The sequence below is a fragment of the Protopterus annectens genome, chromosome 3.part1, assembly GCF_019279795.1.
Source record: "Protopterus annectens isolate FY-2018-M chromosome 3.part1, PAN1.0, whole genome shotgun sequence".
Taxonomy (NCBI): Eukaryota; Metazoa; Chordata; order Ceratodontiformes; family Protopteridae; genus Protopterus; species Protopterus annectens.
Window position 1 is genome coordinate 1,396,095,494 of NC_056732.1, and position 22,913 is coordinate 1,396,118,406.

Sequence of the window (22,913 nt, forward strand, 5' to 3'; positions counted from 1 at the left end):
TAGAGGATTTTGTTATGTTGGGAGGTTGGTTATTTTGACACTGCATAAAGGCACAATAGGGGTGGCTAATGCCTTTGCCAGTATCCAAAAGCCTAGAGGAGACAGGTGCAGACCATCTCTGACAAAGCAGCATGGCCTGTCAACCATGTCTTCCCAGGGTGATACATATTGGATCCCCTAGGACTGACACAAGAAGCTAAACTAATTGTTAAAGTCAATCATTGTTTGTTTATGTTGTGGCATCATCCTTGGAGAAGGTAGATTACTGATAAGGCTAGGCTTATACCTGCCTGTGACACATAATCTGAGAGCTTAGTCATGTCTTTCTTCATATAAAAGGCATTCAGCCCCATATGGATGATGACAGATTCATACCAGTACTTGTGGTTGTGTGACTTGAGTGTTTAAGTGAACTGAAAGATCCTGGCACCTAACAAGCAGCTAACCGTAACCTGCGCCTTATCCAGCCTGGTGATGGTAACACCTGTGTGTCACACAATGGTGTCACCTATAACCAATACCTTAGGTTTTGAGGTATTATACCTTATGGGCTTATTTGTTGAGACACTGGTGTGTGGGTATTAAGGCAATGCTATTCAGTGCATAACTGAGTTGCTCCTAGAGTAGAAGAAAAGCTTGGAAGAGTTTCACTGACAGCTGTTTAGGGAAAAACTGAACTTCTAGGCTTTTGTGTCTAAGTAAGAGCATTGCTACCCACCGCTGGATGAAGAGCAATACCACGCAAAGGAGAGGCTTAAATATGAGCAAAGAGAAACAAGTTTTAAGCTAACTACCAATCAGGAAAGCACACAATAAGCCTTTTACCAGCAATACCTAACTCAGACAGGTTAGATCAGCACACTTCTGCCACAAGGGTGCAGAAAAACACCTTCTTAATAGAGAATAGCTGGTTTGGAGCCCAAGTGTAATAAGACCACACTAACTACTTACAACAGCCCTACATTGAACATATACAATGTAATACAGGGCAATTAACTACTTAAAAGCAGCAGCAGACACATTATTTTTTGAAATTGCTAAAGTAAAGTCACAGCATATAAGACAATTACAAAAAGATAGACCAGGTAAACACCTACTGCCACTAGATGAATAATCCCAGTCCTCCTAATGTAAAAGCACAGTAAAGGAGTGTCCAGAGTGAAATGCTACCACAAACACGCTTAAAAGATAAGAAATGCTATCACAAACAAACTTTAAGATTCGAATACAGCAGTATACTTTAAACATCTTATAAAGGTGCAATTATTCAATAAAAGTCTTTGCTTTGTATGAATGATCCACGAGCCACTCAACTGTACAGAATTTATAAAGGCACTAAAAACAGTCTAAGATGATTAATAAGCCCTCCAGTTAATAAAACTAAATGCAGAGATCTCAAGTGTTTCGCCAACCTAAACAGACCAGGCTACCTCCCAGTGCGCTAAATGGAAAATCCAGTGACCTCTTGATGTAAAAACAAGTGCTTGCTAGAGTGTAAATAAACACTACTTTATCCAACAGCTAGCCGGATAATGAATTCACAGTAAGTAAATCAGCAGAAAAGACAGTGAAAGGCAAAATGCACTGTTTCATTATAAGCACAAGGAAAGGCAAATGAATAATACAAGATATCAGTAGCAGTGTAGAAAGGGAGGAGCTAATTAAGCTCAATTTACAGTAGGGTTGGCAGCTTAAAATCACCAGGTTCAAAATGCAGATCAATGAACAGGAGGGTGGGTTGGAAAAACTAGCAGGGAATCACCAATAGTGCTCTAATTTATGCAGGCTTGAAAATTTTCAGATGAAGACAAAGGCCCAGAAATTCACTGTGTATTTAAGTATCACTCAAACAATTTAACCAATGAAAAAACATGTGAAATGTGCAGCCTAGCAAATTTAAGTGTCTATCTCTCACATAGAACAAAAACACCAGGGAAACAGATTTCTTAGAACAGAAAACAAAATGGAGCAGGTAAGACAGAAAGCAGCTTTATTACTCACAGACAAAGAAATACAGGTTTATTTTCCTTACCCAGCCATGGATTGTGTTAAATTACACCTGTATTGTGGCCATAAACTTACACAAATTGCCACAGGGAAGGTCTTCCCAAAATAATGTAAATATAAAGAGTGGATGAGGATTCCAGTGATGTATTACTTTTAAAAGGTCAGCCACCTGCTTTCCTAGCCTTGCTGTAGATGTTTTGTATGGTTACAACAGTGATTCCATTGTCCACAGTCATTCCCTACAAAAGTGCCTTTATTTGATTGGTATAGCCTCATTTATACCCATTTCCACTTTCATTTTTCTGTGTTTTGTTACAGTGACTTTTTTTTAAATAAATGTACCAGCAAACCCTTCCCAGCTTCTCACTCATTGACTTTACTGATGGAATGCTATATGTTTAGGCTATCCTTCTTATACAGTGCAGAGAAATGTTTCAGACATGCTAACAATAGGTTTACTAAAGGCATATATTTTACATCATGACATCACTGACATATATATTAACAAAACACAGATGTTCACTTTGTATGTTGGGCTACATTTTTTGTAGAGGATCTCTAAAACTGACTTGAAATGGTATCCTGTTAAGACATTAAATACACCATTGTAAAATGAAGGCAATAAAGCTGTAGCTGTTTAACTGCCACTTTTGTTAGCTGAAACAGAACACGATTTTGCCAAGAAGTTGTGGAGACGAGAAGACATGAAGGCCATGACTGATCTGTAACAGAATAACAGTCTAAAGCTTCATAAAGCTTTCCCACTATCCTATGCACTCAGACTTAAATATAAAAATGGATTTACAGCAGCAGGAACATTTGGACTACCAGAATGGAGCAGAGTTAACAAGGTCATGCCCACACTTTCTGCACTAAAGACAGTCAGTCAGAAGATTTATGTATTTAATTATTTGATAAATTACATGATAGCGAGGTAGGCTGGATGGTCCAAAGATTCTTCTCAGCAATGATCTGTGCCATAAGTAGCAAGACATAGACATAAAATGTTTTAGTCATAACATATAAAGCAAATATTAAATTACCAAGTACAACTATTCTGGAAAACCTTTTTGTTAGCAATTCATAAGCTGTGAAAATTGCACATATTTCTGGACAGGCTGATGGATGTAAGAGAATTATATATTGTGGATGTAGGAGAATTATATACTGCCTATGAATAAAGTACTATTAAGTATTTTAGTAACATAATAGGATATTTTAAAATTATGCAGCTCAGGTAACAGAATGGATGTTTATTTCAGTCAGTTGTAGCTATTTATTCACATTAGAAAGAATAAGGTAGGGTGTATCTTATTTTAAAACAAACACAGTGTGGTACATCTATGATGGTAAAACAAATGAGTTTTAAAGAAAAGAAGAATATAATTATTTCTGATTTGGCAAGGGACAGAATTACAAATTGCTGGAGTATTTTTAGGGCAAAGCTGTATAGAGTTTAAATTATGATCTCTTTTTTCATGTGAATCTTACTTATGGTAGCAGAAAAGACAGTGGTGACATTTTGTTTTTAACTTTTAAATGGTCGGAATGGGTGATTATTATGGCAAAGCAACTTGAATGTGAGAGTTGGTAAAACACTAAGTTATTTTATAAGTTATGTTGACCTTTGTAGTGTAAAACAACAGTAATTTCAAGAACTAACTAAGATAATAAGAAGTTATGTACCTACCATAACGTTCCATGTTAGTTGTCTTCATCTCGCCTTCTTTCTTGCTGGATGGTTCGGAGCCGATCCTCGGCTCCGACTCGGCCTTTTACTAAAGCTCGAGAGCTATTTACCAGCTCGAGGCCTCCCCTTATCCCACAATGCTAGGCGTCAGATATCCAGATCTCGTTTGGTAGAGCTAACACCATGGAAAAAAAAAACACCTGTTCCCACCACAAGGTTTACCTACAGTGCTACAAACAGATGAGAACGTAACCTAAAAAAAAGAGTCAACATAGGAAGAAGGCCTCAAAAGGGATTCTTCTCGGTCCTAACCAGGCTAGGGGGATGGAGGGTGGGACGCAAGAAAGAAGGCGAGATGAAGACAACTAGCATGGAATGTTATGGTAGGTACATAACTTCTTAATTTTAAGTTGTCTATCTTGCCTTCATTCTTGCTGGATGGGACAGTGTCCCTAGCACCTTAGCCCTGGGTGGCTCATCAAAACAGACTCTTGAGTACAGTGGAACCAAAATCAGCTCGACTCCTGGAGGCCATATCCAATTTGTAATGCGAAATGAAGGTACGAGGAGTGGCCCATGTGGCTGCAGCACAAATAGATTCTATTGGAAGTCTAGCCTGAAAAGCTACCGACGTAGCCAATGCTCTGGTGGAATGAGCTTTTGGTTTTGTAGGGAGTTCTTTATGTCTCAGTTGGTAGATCAAGGTAATAATAGAGGCCAGCCATCTGGACAAGGTTACCTTAGAAACTGGCAGGCCCTGCTTGCCCTCAGCATAGGACAGGAAGAGTTGATCTGATTTTCTTGTCTGCTTGGTCCTATCCAAATAAAAGCGTAATTGCCTGTGAACATCCAAATAGTGTAACTTTTGTTCAGCTCTGTTTGAATAATTAGGAAAAAAGACAGGAAGATCAATAGCCTGATTGAGATTTGTCTCTGAGGGTATTTTGGGTAAAAAGGAAGGATTAGTCCTGAGTGAAACTCTATCTTTGTGAAAAATAAAATAAGATAAGGAGGACGAATACAAAGGGCTTGAAGTTCTGATACTCTTCTGGCTGAGGTGATGGCTACTAAGAAGAGAGTCTTCCAGGAGAGTAACTTTAAGGAACACGAAGCCGCAGGTTCAAAGGGAGGGAGAATCAAAGAAGTTAATATCAAGTTCAAATCCCATGGAAGGGGAGGATCTTTAACCAGGGGTCTAAGTAAAAAAGTCCCCTTAAGAAAGGCCTTACAAAGTTTGTGGGACATGATACTGGACTCTGATAAGCCAACGTGAAAATTTGCGATATCAGCCAATTGGACCCTAATGGTGGCAGACGAGGAACCTGCTCGAAAAAGTTCCGCCAAAAATCTAAAATATTATGGACAGGGGCTGTAAAGGGGTCTATGTTCTTAGCCTCTGCCCAGAAAGAAAAACGTTTCCACTTACTAGCATAAGTCTTCCTAGTAGAAGATTTGTGCAAAGAAAGTATGATTTCACGCACTGGCTGAGAAATATGTGGAAGCCTGGCTAAGGTTGGAAGTGGAGCAACCAAACTGTGAGGTTGAGAGAGTGAAGGGATTGGTGCAGCCCGCCCGACTGATGGATCAAGAGGTCTGGCACTGGGTCCAGATTCCAGGGCTGCTCCAGTAGGTGACGATGCAGGAATGGGAACCAGATTTGTCGAGGCCAGTAAGGAGCAATGAGGATCATCCTGGATCCCAAAGCGGTCGCTTTCTGAATCAGTTTTGGAATTAAGGGAAAGGGAGGCATAGAGAAGACCCCCGGGGCCAATCGTGAACTAGAGCATCTCTGGGGGAATGGCCTGGGAGGGGGAAGAGAGTGAAGAAGTCACTGCACTTGCTGTTGAGAGGGGTTGCAAAAAGGTTGCAGCAAGGTTGACCCCATCTGTGGAAAATTTTGTCCGCTACTAACTGATTGAGAGACCACTCGTGAGGCATAAGGATTGCTCTGCTTAGCCTGTCCGCTATGACGTTGGACTTCCCGGGGATGTACGTTGCTATCAGAAACCGTTGAGAGGAGATCGCCCACTGCCAGAGTCTGAGTGCTTCTCGACATAAGGGATAGGACCTGGTTCCACCCTGCTTGCTGATGTACCACACTACCAACATATTGTCTGTCTGAACTGCAATAGTCCCGGTAGGTAGAGAGTCCCGAAGAGCTTGCAACGCTAAAAGTACCTCTCTCAACTCAAAGACGTTTATGTGCAGATGGTACTCTAGGGGTTGCCAAGTGCCCCGGACAGTCCTGCCCTGAAAATGCCCCCCCCACCCGATCAGGGAGGCATCCGTTGTCACCGTGGCACCCGGAGGAGGAAGGACAAACAGTCTGCCTTGAAAAACTTGAGGGGAGACCATCCACCAAGAAAGGTGGTCTTTGCATGATTGGGTGATTATTATGTTGTGAGACATCGGAAGCTGTTGAAAGGACCACTGGGTAAAAAGCATCCACTGAAGAAACAGCATGTGAAAATGAGCCAGGGGAAGTAATGTGATTGCTGCTGCCATGAGACCCAAGGTTTTCAGTACAAATCTGGCCTGAATTCTCTTGCACTGTAGTAACGTTTGAACATGTCAGCGAATGTCTAATACTCTTTCTAATGGAAGTTTTGCTGACAGTTCTTTTGTATTTAATATGGCGTCTATAAAGGTTATAGATTGACAAGGTGACAATGCAGACTTTTTGAAGTTTATAGAGATACCTAGCTCGGAGCAAGTTTGGATGATATAATCCCTGGCTCGGATTAGTTGATGCCTGGTGGAAGCAGTTAGGAGCCAGTCGTCTAGATATGGAAACACCTGGAATCCTCGCCATCTCAGGTGAGCCATAACCACTGCCATGCATTTGGTGAACACCTTGGGGGCTGTGGTGAGACCAAAGGGCAGGGCTCTGAATTGATAGTGACTGGCTTCCAGCTGGAAGCGGAGAAACCTCCTGGAGCGTCTGTTCATTTTGATATGGTAGTACACATCCTGAAGGTCTATGGAGCACATCCAGTTGTCCGGATCCAAAAAGGGTAGAATGGACTGAAGCGTGACCATCTGGAACTTCGTTCTTTGAACAGTCTTGTTTAACCTGCTGAGATCCAAAATGGGTCTCCAGTCCCCTGTTTTTTTTGGTACCAAAAAGAACTTGGAGTAAATCCCGAATCCTTGCTGGTCTGCTGGGACTGGCTGGATGGCTCTTTTTTCTAGCAGTTTTGAAATTTCTAGTACTGCTTGTTCCCTTAGACTGGGTGGAACATCTGGAAGGGATTTGTTTGTTTGCACGGGGGTGTGGACAAAAGGGATTTTGTAACCCTCGCATATGATAGACTGTACCCATTTGTCTTGTGTGAGGAGTCGCCAGGCTTCTGGGTACAGTGACAATCTTCCCCCAAATGCCTCAGAGGGTGGACAGTTGGGCAGCCCCTCAGGGGTGCTGAAAGGGTTTATCAGAGAAAGCTTTCCTGCTTCCCTGATTTTGCAGACCCCCTCTGCCCCTTGGGCAGCGTCTGTTGTTGTTCCCTCCTCTGCTCCTGTAAGGAAACTCACCACGTGTGTCAGGCATGACTCCCTGGGGTTTGCAAAACCACATTTTCCACCCTTCTGACCTTTAGGGTATGGTCTAGAGGGAGTAGAAAAATGGACTCCCACGGCAGAGAGAGTCTTGCCTTCCTGCTCACACCTGGTAAGGGTATCTTTCACCTGTGGTCCAAACAAAGCCGAACCATCGAAGGGGGTATTGGTGAAAGACGCCTTAAAGGGGTCAGCAAAGTTACATAACCGCATCCAGGCATGTCTTCTCAAAGCCATGCCTGTGCCTGTAGCCCTACTCGCCCCATCGGCTGCATAAGAAATGAGCTGCATGGAGGAGTTGACTATAGAGTTAAGGGTCGCCAGCTGGGAGTTAATCTTTTCATGAGACCCCGTAGCAGATGGATCCTGAAGGGTATCACCCAGTTCCTTAAGGAGATCCCTTTGAAGGCAGGTGAAATGGCACAGATAGTTCAGTGACCGCATGGAAAAGGTCGCTGAAGAAAACATCCACTTCCTGTACCTGTCCATTGTCCTAGATTCTTTATTAGGTGGATGGACAGGTACAGAAGGGTCAGCCAACTCCTTCTTAGTGGCTGCTGCAACCACCATGGCATCAACAGGGACACCCTTTGTAAGAAACTGTTTGTTGGACGGGGCTGTAATGAATTTTGTGGGCCTGCGGGGAGTTGGTTCCACTGTGTCCGGGGCCGTCCATGCCTTCCGAGCCACCACTTCCATGAGCGGGTTGAAAGGCGGAGACACCCAGGAGGTGGAAGGGCGAGAACCAAACGCATCCAGGTACACCGACTTGTCCTCGGAAGGGTTAAGGGCAGTCCAGTTCCCTGTCTGCCTAAGGATCTCAAGGATGTCTGAGAAGGAGACATCCTCAGAGGGGGACCTTGGGGACCCTTCCGAATCCTCCAAGTCGGTGTCTGAGGTGACTGACTCGGGGGAGTCAACATGTTTCCTCTTACATTTTCTCTTCCGAGGGGGCTCCTCTGAATGATCGGGGAGGCCTCGGAAGAGGAAGATACACCCAATGGGGCTACCTGGAGTGCCTGTTCTCCATGCTTGGGGTCAGGAGGGTGGACAGAGACCGACGCAGGCACCATAGGGGGAGGAGCCAAAGGGGTCAATCGCGGAGCCGACACTGGAGTCAGCACACTCCTCATGACCTCAAAGGCGCCCCTATCAGGCAGAGAAGAGGGTCGCCGCTCCGAAGAGACGTGAACCCCTCCTGGCACCGAGAGGGACGGCTCCAAGGCCGATGTTGGGGCCGAGCTCACCTGCGCCGAGGCCCCGAGAGAGAATGGGGTCAGACAAGGGTCCAATGCCACTCGCCCCCTCGGAGCCTACGAGGGAGTCTTGGTGCCCGGATCCCTCCAAGGACGGAACCATTGAAGAGATCGGAGCTGACGAGGGAGCCAAAAGGTGTGGTATCGGCTCTGACGTTCCAACGATTAGAGCCCCAACAAGCTCTGGCTCCGAACACAGTGGTAGAGTCGGAGGAGGAACTGTAGAAGACACAGGGATAGCCACAGTCTGTTGAGAAGGGCTAGCCAACATTTTGGCCAGTGCCTGTGACTTAAGGAGCCTACAGACCACCCTCTCCAAGTCATAATCAGATAGCATGGAGGACTGAGAGGAATGGGATCTATAGCTCCACTCCGATTGGAGTAATGGAGACCTGGGAGCCAAACGAATGGACTCTAACGAGGGAGACCTCGAATGCTTTCGGCTCAGAGAAGGCTCCGATAGCAATGTTGGAGCCAACTGAGGTCTCGAAGTGTCGGTTCCAGCCGGAACCGACGAGGAGGCAGAAGCTCCGCTCGGCGTCGGCTCCGAACAGGGAGCCGATGGTTTGGCGGGCTTTAAGGATTTCCCCGACGAAGGTTTGGCCGGGGATCCTTCTGGCTTTAACAAGCCCCTCAAAATGAGTTTATTCCTACTCTCCTGCAGGACTCTCGGACTGAAGGCATGACAGACCAAACAGGAGTCCTGCAGGTGTAGGGGGCCCAAGCAATAAACACAAGAAGTGTGACCGTCTGTCAGAGACATCTTCTGACATCACCAGTCACACTTCTTGAAACCTGAAACCTTGGTATCTTTAGACATATTACAGAAGGGATACCAAGGAAAGTTAACTAGTTCTTAAAACAATACACACACATACACACACACTAGGTAACACTAACAGTAACAATACCACTAAAAACCACAACAGTTATCAAAAAAAAATATCTATATATAAATATATATATATATATATATATATATATATATATATATATATATATATAATAGGTAAGAATAACTAAAATTTACACAATACTGGTAGCAAAAAATACAATAAAGAATTATACAACCTGGAGCCGGTAAAAAACACAACCTCGTAGCTGAAGTGGCAAAAGAGATCTAGATATCTGATGCCTAGCATTGTGGGATAAGAAGAGGCCTCGAGGCGGTAAATAGCTCTCAAGCTTTAGTAAAAGGCTGAGTCAGAGCCGAGGATCGGCTCCGAACCATCCAGCAAGAATGAAGGTGAGACAGACAACTTAACATTGAATTTACATATTTAAAGAGTGTTTTTTTTTTCTTTAGCTTACTGCTTACCACCTCAGGATCCCTGCTTTCTGCCAGGGTTCCTTTCTTCCTAGGGCTACTGCATTTGTGGGGGCATCCAACATGTCCCTTTACTGGATAGGTCCTGCTGCTAATGAGGCAGAGAAATTGGGACCATCATATTGCAATCTATCAGGAGTTCCATGATTAAGCCTTTCCTCCTCATGAATGTGCTGGGTGACATCATCCAGATGGGTAAACCCCCCCCTGCCCACCTTCCTAATACCTGCTAACCCTGACCCTAATCCTAACCCTGCACTTTACCTATCAAAAACCCTTTCCATAACTCTACCAGTATTCAGACAAATTTTATTTGAATATGTTGTAGGGTTCTGGTGTTCTGATTTGTGACTGGCTTTAGTTTTGCTCTGTGGTGCTTTTTTATGTTCTGAATTATGGAATGTTTTGAAAGTGTGAATGAATTCAAATGTGAACAAGACAGTGATACACATATTTAAGAAATACATATAAGAGGGCATTCATTTATAGTGACAATGGCACATGAAGCAGATTCCAGACTATGAAACATAAGCAGCCAAATATTGCATATCAGGCATGCGTTGCTTACCTGCATGGAAAGCCAGTCCTGATACTGTTCATATTCGATTTCCATTGGGATATGATTCATTTGAGTAACCCAAACAAACCAGTGGCTCTCAATTAGTCTAAAAACAAACATGCATAAAAAGTATAAATATAGTTCCACAGCTTGAATGATACTGAACTTCTGGAAGGAAGATGCCCTAATAACTCCTTTCCTGGGCTTTTCCAATAAAGAAAAAATATACCACCACTAATGTATAAAATTTGGAAGTACTATAGAAGTACAGCCACATAATGAAAGCAATACACTATAGCAACAGAAACAATAGCAATACATGTTAACTCTTCCACAAGGGCAGACAAACATTTTTTTAACAGGTGCCAAAAGTGATGACTGCTGATGTTCAATTGCAAAGATATAAAACTTCGAGTGACACCCGGAAACGCACATGAATTTTAACTTTACTGACATTAAATCTGTACAAATGTGCGTAAATTTTGTCAGTAAAGTTAAAAAAACAGGAATGTTATTAGGTCACTGATCAAGATCCTACCCTCTGCCAGTACCAGCAGAGAGTAGAAAGCGACGCACCCTGACACTGGTGTCAGTGGGTGTCAACCTCTGCTGAAAAGTTAAGTGCCAGATCATGACCTTTTCAAAACTTAATTAAATCAAAATTAATGTATACCACTACAATGACTGTGTATGTAATTTATTTTATTCAGAAGTAGTATCTGTACATTTAAAATGCAATAATTGTTGATAATATTAAACATTCTAACCCGTTCGTAACACCATGTAAAACTGAAGCAGACTGCAAAATAATAAAATAGATTAGAGGGTCATATGAAGTTTCAAGAAAAACACCAATGATAAACACTTTTTAATATTTCAAACATGAAATTAAAAACAGACTACAAATAAGCTGCATTCTGAGATCCTCTTCTTCCTTTTTCTATACTTCTTAGCTGAAATAGTAAACAAGGTGCTATATCAGTAAAAAAGCAAAGATCGACCAGAACACAGCTAATAAAATCAAGCCAAGTTTTATTGCAGGAATTACAAATGGTGAGCGCTTTCGCAGTAAAAAACTGCTTCATCAGACAACTTTTTCATTCCACTCATCAGTTTAAAAATACATGTGAGCCAATCAGAACTCAATAGCAATTAATAAAACATCAAATAAGAATTCACTACTATTTAGCCCATTAAGGAGCTGGCTGTATCATAGTGGAGGGTAAATATACAATAAATACTAAAAGGTGTAAATACATGTAAAAAAAGGGGATACCTATATGCATCAATTTATAATAAAATACATAAAAGACACCTATTTTTTAAGATGTCTCTTATCTAGCATAGGTTTGATGGAAAATTTATCATTCAGCCCTTTTCCCATAGTGGATCTCATTCTAATGATCCATTCTGGTTCTTTACATTCTACTTTATTCCTCTCCACACCCCCTCTATTCCCAGTCCACACTTTCTCCATGACCAAAAATTTAAATGTGTGTGATACATCCGTAGCTATCACGTGTCTAGCAAGGGCATTAGTGTCTGCTCTCCTCTGAATATCACATAATCTATGTGTAGTCATACCTACATAGAAAGATGAGCACAGTTCACAATAAGCCAAATAGACTATATATGTGTCGCAGTCTGCTCTAAAGGTGAATGTCAGAGCCTTCCCAGTATCTGGGTGTAAAGAGTAACCTTTATTATCCACTGCTTCACAAAAGTTATATTTCCACATGGTAGAGTACCTTGAACATGTTCAGAAGTCCCAGTGCAGTGCATATCACTATTCCTCGGCCCACATAGTAACCTTTTAAGTGATTTCTGATTCTTAAAAGCAAAACTGGGTTTGTCTCCAACCATATTTTTTACCTTATCATCCACACACAAAATATTCCAATGCTTCCTATAGATCCCTTGTAGCAGTCTGGTATTACTGGAGTAAGTAACAGGTACTCTCAATACTTGGTTTCTGTTAGATTCTTGCCTATCTGTAGGGGTTCAGTTAGAAAAATAAGGTTTTGCTTCATTATTCCTGACAGCCATCACATTGGACACAATAGGGTTAACTTCTGTAACTTTACAACCTCTCTCTTTAAATGTCCTTTCTAATGTGTGCATTTCTTGCATGAATGTCCCATCTTCCACTGTTAATCTAGACATCCTAAATGCTTGCCCCTTTACAACATTCTTAAACACATGGTTGGGGTGCATACTGTGTCTATGAACATAAGTATTTCTACTGCATTCTTTATGATAGACCTCAGTGTAGAACTTTGCTGTGCTTTTCCTTTTAACATTAATATCCAAAAACTCCATAAAAGTATATGAGGTTTTAAAAGTAAATTTTAAAAAATCAGTACTATTGTTGACATTAGTAAAGAAAGAGTCAAAGGAGTCCAACCCTCCTTGCCAGAGAAGAAAGAGATCATCTACAAATCTCCGATAAAAAATAACATGCCTACTGAGATCATATGTCAAAATATGGTGATGCTCCCAGGTCCCCATTACAAGGTTGGTGTAGCTATTGGAACAAAACGTGCCCATAGCCACGCCATCCAACTGTCTATATACAGACTGCTCAAAGAGAAATAGATTATTTTCTAATACAATTTCCATAAGAAAACATAGAAAATATATAGCGGCAGCATCATATGTGCCATCTTCCATCAGGTATTGTTTCAGATATTCTATGCCAGTCACATTAGGGATCATAGTAAAAAGTGATTTAACATCCATAGTAACCAGTAAACAATCAGTTCCAGGATGTGTATTTTCTACAAACTCAAAAAGGTCTTCTAGAAATTGTTTGGTGTCTTTCAAAATGTGCTTATTTAAAGCCAATACAGGTTTCATATGGTGTTCTATGTAAATAGAGAGGGGTTCAGTACTCCATCCCCCACCAGTCACTATAGGTCTCATAGGTGGGCAGGAAGGGTGTTTATGGATTTTGGGGAACCCCTAAATAATGGGTATAATGGGTTCCTTCACTATAAAATAATTGAACATGTCAATATTTATAACACGACTTTGTAAACACTCAAATAAAGCACTGTGAATTCTATTATTAAAAGAATGAATATTCCCATTCGGGACTTCTTCGTAAACATGGACATCATTTAACATAGATAACATTGTCTGTCTATAGAAATCATAGTCCATCACTACAATTTGGCCCCCTTTATCAGCGGGTCTAATACAAATATCGTGGTTTCGACATAAAGATGATAAGGCTGCCTTTTCATCTTTGTTAAGATTGTTGTGACACTTAGTAGTTGTTCTGTTGTCGTAAAGACTATAAATATCTTTCAGGCATGCTTTCTCAAATGTTTCAACCACGCCATCAACAAATGGTATATAGTTACTCAGTTTCTTAAATCATCTACTTGTATTAGACTCAGTAACACAATCATTATGTTGCATTTTTAAAAGTAGATTCCTGGTAAACATTTTAAGTTCGATTACATTATCTGTGATAGTCATTTTGTTTGAAGGCACAAAAGTCATACCTTTATCTAGAACAGCAATTTCATCTTGTGTGAGTTCACAGTGAGAAATGTTCCAAATTAGGGATGTGGTTTGTGTAACCACATTTTCTTGAGGGTGTTGGAACCGTTCTCCTCTATCGACGCCTTGCGTTTCATGCTGTTCTTGCCCTGAGGGAATTCCCGAAAATGCGTATTCCTGATAGGATATGGTGATGTTGGTAGTAAATTCCCTGCATCAGCAGGGGGATAAACAATAGCATCTTTGTTAACAGCCACAGGTAAAGAATTGGTAGTTTATTTGCGTGTTCCAAAGGCCGCTTGCTGGCTATTTCTTTCATTGTTCATTTCCGATGTTACCTGAATGCTTTGTGAGCTTGGTTGTTCCTGTGGGGCATATACGTCATCCTGGGCTGCAGTACTTAAGGTGGATACTTCCTTATTAGTATTCACAGTAGAGATGTTGTGCAGATTAGTGCTATTAGAGGCATCAGTTGTTAAATTGTTGGCATTGTCTGCCCTCAGCCACGCAAAGACTCGGCCATTGGAAAAATCTTCAGAGTCTCTCTGGATTTTTTTCTTTTTATAATTTAACAGCTGAGCTTCATAAGCATGTAGATGTTCACTTACATAGTCCACCTTAAGATCAACAATCGAAGGTGGATACTTACTATACAGTTCTTCTTGCAGACTAGTTATATGAGTGACTAAAGATTTCTCTTCAGGTCTAAAATAGTCAATCAGTAAACGTATATAACTAAAACTAGTCTCAATATTAATACATAGGAAGGCATATTAAGTACTCACAAGCCACGAGGTATAATACGAAGATTAAGACAGGCTTCAAAGTGAAATCTTTGCAGCCGTAGACGTACTAATTTGTGAGTTTCATTTTCAATTTTATGAAGGTCTCTCTTAAGTGAAATTGAGTCATACTCACAGTCAGATTCTTCTATACCTGGTGTAGTCACAGGAACGAAGTTCAAGTAAAGGATTATTCCTATTCTGAATGAACGGGAATGTTTTCCTTATATCAGAAATTGTATTTTCAGTAGAGCCCTTTTTAGGATCCATCTCCAGTGTAGCATCTGTGCCTTCAGCCATGTCACAACACCACAGTAACAAAAGAAGCACTATAATCCAAAACAGAAATGTGGTGTGTGCAAACTGGTCAATCAAAATATAGGAAATCCAGTAAAAAAGCAAAGAGTGACCAGACCACAGCTAATAAAATCAAGTCAAGTTTTATTCCAGGAAATACAAATGGTGAGCGCTTTCGCAGTAAAAAACTGCTTCATCAGACAAATTCTTCATTCCACTCATCAGTTTAAAAATACATGAGAGCCAATCAGAACTCAATAGCAATTAATAAAACATCAAATAAGAATTCACTACTATTTAGCCCATTAAGGAGCTAGCTACATCATAGTGGAGGGTAAATAAACAATAAATACTAAAAGGTATGGCATTGGTGCAGTGCATTGATATATTTTTTGTTTATTATGTTGTAGAGAGCTCTGTTTAGACAAGCAATATCCCTGGAATTCCCACTTTTACCAAGAGGTCCAGAACGTGGAGTTGGTATATATAAGGAGCAGGGGAGGTACCACCCCCATTCTTGGGGGTAGAGGAAGGCTTGTGCCAATTCAATATAATTTTTTATTTTTAATATTTTTTTAATTTCCTCTCTGGATTCTGTTGAAATGTTTGCGACATTTTGTGACTACAGTCATGGGGGCTGTTCACAAAGCATTCTTAGTTTCAGCAGGAGCCCTGTAAGGTATTATCATTTGAGAATATAGGTATATTCTTAATCACAGTAATCCTAGGAATCTGAGCTTGATTAGGCATGCTGGTCAGCACTCAGAGTCTCTTATGTGGTGAAGAACGGCAAAAAATGAATGTGACAAGAATGCACACAGCCTCTAGATGATAACTCATGCCACATGAAACTGTGTTGAGGAATTTACACATTGTAGAATGAACAGAAATGTTAGTGAAGTCTAAAGCAGAAGAAATAAACAGGAAATGAAGAAGAAACATACAAGTAAGCATCAAGGAAATAATGTTGAGGTAGACTATGAAAAAATACAATAAACTATCGGACAAAGGCAGGGAAGGAGACAGGAAAAAGATTAACAAGGAATCGCCTGTTAAGGAAAAGTCTAATTTATTAACTGAAACAAGCATGAATGATTAGAAGTAATAAGAAACACTGAACAGGGATCATCTCTTGGGCAAGGTGACAAATATTCAATACAAAAAAGAGTGAACAAAAGGGAAAGGAAAAAAGCACAGCAAAAGAAAGGTACAGAGGTAAACTTTAATTATTATTAACTATAAGTATTATCTTTTTAATACAAATAATGTTAAGGTTTGTGTTGGGGACTAATGATTTTAGATTGAGGTAGATAGCAAAAAGTATATTTTTGCCTAGGCTGTACTATCTGGTCATCTCTGTTACAATGTGTTTAAAGTCATCTGTATGAACTGCAACTTGTAAATACTCTGCTGATTGATAACATTCGTATTCAGCTTGTTACATCTGTCCAAATATTTGTAGTATGTATAGGCTCACACTGTATGAGCTGAAGCTGAATTTTTACCTTGTTAATATTTCATTTTTCTGTCTCAGGCTTTGTAACAACTCTATTTTACTGTAACCTATTACATTAATGTGAAACTTTCCTCCCTGGACATCCACTGAAAATGGGATATGAACCCAGTTCGACCTTCTCAGTAAAAAAAAATGTCAGTTAAATAAAATATATGATTAATTTGGGGTTCAAAGTTAATAAAAGAATAGGAAAGGGAAAAGTTACAGCAGGAGGAAATACTGCAGCATTTGGACAGATTGTAGGAAAATCTATCAGAATCTTGTGACACCAGCGTGGGGTGTTCAGTTATTTGAAGAAGAAAATTGTGGCAGCTTACAGACATCGTATTTATGAGAGTAAATGGAAGAAATATAATACAAGTTGTTGCTATAGAAATCTTGATTCAGGACTAGATAGAAGGAACACAACAATGGTACAGACTTACAAATCAGAGAAGTCTCAAAAGTTCACATGCAACTAAATGATGCACTTTTGGAAAATACTGATTTATTCCCAGTGAGTAATATAGTTTAGAGGTTTTTGAGGTTCTGCATGATATCTCACCAAGAAGAGAGCTGACATTTGCTACTGTTGCCTTCTGCTGATAATAAATAAACACATACACAACCAACATTTGAAACATTTGTAAAGACTGTGGTTGCAGAAAAAAAAAAAAAAAAAAAACAAGAATCCTGCTCAGCATATAGGCCAAGACATTGCTTGTGTTTCACCTGTGGACTATACAACAAGAGTGATTTTAGTAACAAGCTTACATTGGATTTTCTTGTCATTATATCTAGTCAGACAGGGTTTTAGCTAGCCCCTCCTGAAAAGCTTTTTTAGGACAGATTTTTCCCAAGAAATGTTTTTGGTGTCAGATTAAGATAAACTTATTACAAACAGCTCTACCTTAACATTGTCTCTTACTCACTTATTTCTTCCAAGTTTATATTTCACAGTTACAAGTTTATATTTCTGGAATTCAAAGATATAATTAGATCACAAAACATTTTAGACCAAAAATATGAAGCAATCTGTTCAAGTTTCAACTAAATGCACAACATAAATTCATATATTCTGGGATACTGTCATATGTTAACAGTTTATAAAACATTACAGCTTAGAATTAATTCATGATCAGTTGTATTGTTACCGGCAGATCTGGAATAATTCTCTGGAAACTGAAATATATATATATATATATATATAGCTACGAATGCACATTTACATTGAGTTAAACATTAAGCTTTATGAACAAAATAGAAACTTGATTTAATTGTAAAGACAATCTCATTAGTTAAACTCTAACAAAAAGGTAAATTGTTTTCTCTTATATTGGCCTAACAACAATCTAGGAATTTCATTAAAACTGTAGAAGTGTCTTTGAAAATAATTTCAGATCAAAACAATAACCCATAATTTTTATAACTGTCATTAAAAAAAATATTTTTCCTCTGAAAGATAAATATGTTTACTAGAATGATTTAATATAATTAATAATCAAGAATATTTCCCAAACATCAATTGATAATCAGGGAATGTTTCTACAGTTGATCCTACCTAACCTATTAATGAGTTGAGCAAACAATTTTAGGGGCTTTTTCTTTCCCCTTTAATAATGTTTTGGATACCTACTATGGAATGGTGACCTGAAAAATGTTTCTCTTTGAAACAGAGGAAGACCTCAGTTTGTTTGTGTCTTTCGGCTTTTCCCGGTTAGGGGTCGCCACAGCGGAACTCCGGTCCGCTAATGATTGGCAATTGATTTTTACATACCAGCTTGCCAGGCCTGACATACAACCTTCAATGAAGGTACGCCCATTCACGCATGTCTCCATGCAGAAGATGCTCTAGCTGAGAATCGAACCGGACAGCGTCTTACTGTGAGGCGACAACGCTACCGCAGCACCACCACTGCGGGGAAGATCTCAGTAACATGCAATATTGTTGTGCTACTGTATATGGAGTATATAGTTTGTGCTAAATTAATAAGTAACAGTATTCTGTGAGCTGTAAATCGAGCTTGTATGAAGACTATGAGTTTTGTTTAATGTAATGATAAGTGCTGAAGTTACTGACTGTGTAAAATACATTGGTTGTAGGTGTCGTTTCAGTAGAAGTCCCTACTCTTTTGATAAGTGCCATCAGTTATTTAACATACATCTATGCTACCACCATCTCAGGCAGATGAGACCTTGATTTAATGTTGAATACAAAGGATAGCACCCCAGGAATGTAACACTTCTACCCTTCCCAAATGTCACACCACATTGCCCGTACTTGAAGATAAAGCTAAGTAGGAGGGCGTAGCTAGAACTCACAGTCTTCTGATATTCCTGGCATCAAAGGGTAGGTACCAAGCCTCTGCTCACTTACTTATACCCCTGTCAACCAGCCCAGGGGCAGAGATTTGTTGCTCTAGCTTCCTAAATATAAAGCAAGCTTTATACTACAATGCACAGTGATGGCAAGTTTAATTTTATCTTTTCATTTTACTGAATTATAAACATTTGCACTATTAGCATTGAACATTCTTTGTATTTTATTCACTGATAGTTCATGTTGTCGTTATCTTATATACTATTATATACTATGATTGGTCATATTATTAAACCCCGGTTGAGACTGAAATTGGTCAGAATTGATCAGTGCTGTGCCCTAGTTAACAAATTCAATAAATAATTGTATAACCTGATGAGCCACTAATATAATGAGACTTTTCAGATCAGTAGCAGTTACTATGCCTCTTTCAGTCATTTCTTTGCATACGGCATTTAAATGCCAAAACATGCATTAACTCAGTGTGTCATTTCTCATAAACAGTTTTACATATATATGCCTAAAAACAAAACCAGGCCTTGACATGTGATTTTCCTGGTTAGTATACAAATAAGAAGCATAAGATAAATATGTCTGTACGAGCCACTAACTAGAGATTCAGATTGTCTCTGTTAAGCTTTCTTTATTCATATATGCAATAGTTACAGAAATAAAATGAAAAAATAATAGTCAGGCATGTTTTCAAGGATCTCTAGTTGTCCTGAAAATATAAATATATATGAGCTCACTTTTCCTACAAGTCATTCTGTGAATGGGTGCTTATTGCAACAGATGCAAACACAAGGATTTTACTCATCCATTCCTTTGCTCACAACCCACACTTCTAGTGTCAAATGAAATGAGTGATGCCTTATTACGCAGATGGAGAAAAGCTTTTCTTATTTTAACACCACAGGCAGCCAGAACAATGAACAATTGATTATTTTAAGAAGGTGAAAACAGTGTGGCCCCCATAAGTTCTAAAAACTGAAACAAGAGAAATACCTAATACATGTTTGTTCTCGAAACAGAAAAATGGAAATCATTTTTTATTTACCTCTGTACATCTGCAGCAACAGAAAAACAGTGATGCTGTTCTCAAATTCTCCATGACATATGCAGTGGAAAAAAATACTAGACACATGTAAGTGTTTTCTACCTCATCTTAGTGTCCCCAGAAGGTGTCATTTTACAGTAGAATTTTATGCAATGCTGCTGTAGGACCTTACGGAAGGCTCCTGCAACAGCTACTACTCATAAACCTGTTTCATCCTCTAACAAGCAGAAGGACATTGTTCTGGGAAACTCTGAGAGTAATCTGGTGTGGTATTTCAAATCAACCCTAAGAAATTAAAACATTCACTTTATGAGTTCAACCAATAGCAAGCTTCATTTTATCAAAGAGATTACAAATGGAAACATATGTATTGTCTAGCTAAGGGAAGTATATCAGTATAACATTCTTATCATAACACTGACTCCTTGAAATAAATCTTCACATAAGCAAGACAAAAAGGCTTCTCCTCTCTTACTACTATCACTGCCAGCCAACCATGGGGAGGATAAAAGCTGTAGAGGGTAGATCTCTCAAACCCTGGTGGAGATAATAACTCAAGAAAATGCAGCGTGGATCATTTGAGTGGGCCATGGAAGTATGGCTCTCACGGGGTCTGGGCAAGCAAACCATTGAAGGCCATGTCTAGTGGCTCACCCAGCCTACTTTACAGAACATCAATATGCAGGGAAGGGGTAAGGCATAGAAAAGACTTTCCACCAGTATGGGATGCTTTTGGCTGCTAACTTTATTTAGTGCATGTCTCTCTAAATACCGTATGACAACTGCTGTGGGGGATGAGGGGCAATACTGCCAAAACTCCCAATGCCCCTCCCTCCCAACGATTCAAGGGGGAGCAACCAAGCAAATGATGGTCAGCTGAGGGCAGGAAAACAAAACAAAGAAAAAAAAATACGAGTCTGATTTTTTTTTTTTTTTTTTTTTTTTACAACAAATATGCATTCATCAGATGTGAGAAGACAGCTGACTTACACTGGGGTACTACACAAATAACTAGCTGGTACCACTTTATAAGGCTGATGTAAAATCATATCATCTTCTTCTCCTTTTGGCTGCTCCCATTAGGGGTCACCACAGTGGATCACTGGTCTGCAGAAAGAGTGGCAGTAAAGTTTTACAGTGTCAAGTTTCCGGGCCTGGAGCCCAAACATCCTCAGAAGGCACACACTCACACCTAGTGCTAATTTAGCATGCCCAGTCCACCTGTAGCATGTCTTTGGAATGTGGGAGGAAACCAGAGCAACCAGAGGAAACCCACATGAACATAGGGAGGACATACAGAGTCCACACAGAAGGCACCCCAGCTGAGAATCGAACCAAAAAACTTCTTGCTGTGAGGTGACAACGCTAACTGCTACACCACTGTGCTGCCCTGCTGATGTGAAATTATATAACATTCGACCCTTGAGGCAAATGGGATGTCTGTTAAAAGTATCTTATTATGTGGCACTAAAGCAATGGCTGCATTGCACAAAATCTGTATTAGACCTCTGCTTCATTATAATAATGCATTTTGTATCTACAATAAGATTCAATTAAATAAAACTAGAATTTGTCTAAAAGAGCTTTGCAAAATGTTTTCCTTTGGTATAAAGATGGGATATCAGAAAAGGTGTCAAAGACTGTATCTCCTCTATACAGTCAATTAAAGGTATTATAAAGGAAAAGCAATTATGGCCTTTATTGTATATAAAGACAAGATGAAGCAAGTATTGACAAATTTAAAATTATGGTATAACCCTATTACCCGTAAATATTCTAACTTAAATTGTAAAATTTCTATACACAGGTTAGTTTTGAGATCCAAGTTTATTTCTCAGACTATTCCATGGATCTGTAATGCTATTCCTTGAGTAATTCGGTAATCAAAGAGTGCTAGTAAGTTTAAGGTCCATTTGGATACAAAGATGGGAGATAGAGTATATAGCCTTATCACCAGTGACTATGACTTATGAACTTTACACACATACACACACACACATACACACACACACACATATATATATATCTATATATATATATATATATATATATATATATATATATATATATATATATATATATACAGACACAAACACACAGGCACACAGATGTGCACTCACACACCCATACACACACACACACACACACACACACACATGCACACATACACACACACACAATGTATGTGTGTATAGAACCTAAAAACATGCAAATACCATGTCTTTCGGATTTCATACTTGTTTGGTCAGCTGTTTCATGTAATCTCCATGAAGTAACTGCAGAAGGCAGATTTCTACAAATTAGCCTTAACTCTGCTCTAATAAATGCGTACATAGCTGGCTTGATGGAGTGTAGTCAGTATATTTGACTGAAAGTCTGGGAGTGCTTAGGGAAATATACAGTCAACGAAGCTTGATACAAGGAACTGAGGGTAAGTACTTTGTAGATGAGGAAAACGGAAGTGTTTTGGAAAGCAATGAAGGATAAAGTCCAGGTAAGAGCAGGATAAGCTGAGGTTTATTAGCCTAAATGTCATAGTTCAGGCGATGATACGAGTATTTTCATTGTTGTTTAATCAGCTTATTTTAGCCACAGAGTTGTTATAGTGATGCTCCTGATGAAACAGATAAACTACAAGTTTTGTCCAATAAGACATGGAGACAAGTACAGGTAGTTATATACTAGACCTTTCTTGAGTACATGGAGTTGAAGAGTCCTTGCAAGAATACAGAAGAGCTATATAGATGCATTAAGGAAATAAACTGCACAGGGTGATGTCACTGGCTGACTACTTATTTTCAGAATGTAATCATTTTTGAATATGATGTGGCTTGACCATCCCCTCCAGAACATTTAGAAGTTATCCTTATATACTGAGAATATTTTGTCCATCTTGCATGCAAGAAGGTAAGAATTTTAAGTTGTATGCCTTAATGTGTCTCTCCTCATGCAGATAACAACATGTAAATTCCATGAGTGCTTTATTCATACTTGCCATGTATGCTTTTATCTAAATGCAGTACCCAAGGAGCAACATTCCTTCTTCAACGTGGCCCGGATT

General features: G+C 39.6%; 1 protein-coding gene across 2 annotated transcripts in view; it reads right to left on the minus strand.

Moving 5' to 3' along the window:
- The window catches only part of FADS2 (fatty acid desaturase 2), a 416,746-nt gene that overhangs the window by 34,666 nt on the left and 359,167 nt on the right, over nt 1-22,913 (minus strand). For both annotated transcript variants that reach the window (XM_044067446.1, XM_044067448.1), the window contains exon 9: nt 10,404-10,500. In XM_044067446.1, coding sequence (XP_043923381.1) covers nt 10,404-10,500 — 97 coding nt within the window. The remainder of the gene's footprint in view (nt 1-10,403; nt 10,501-22,913) is intronic.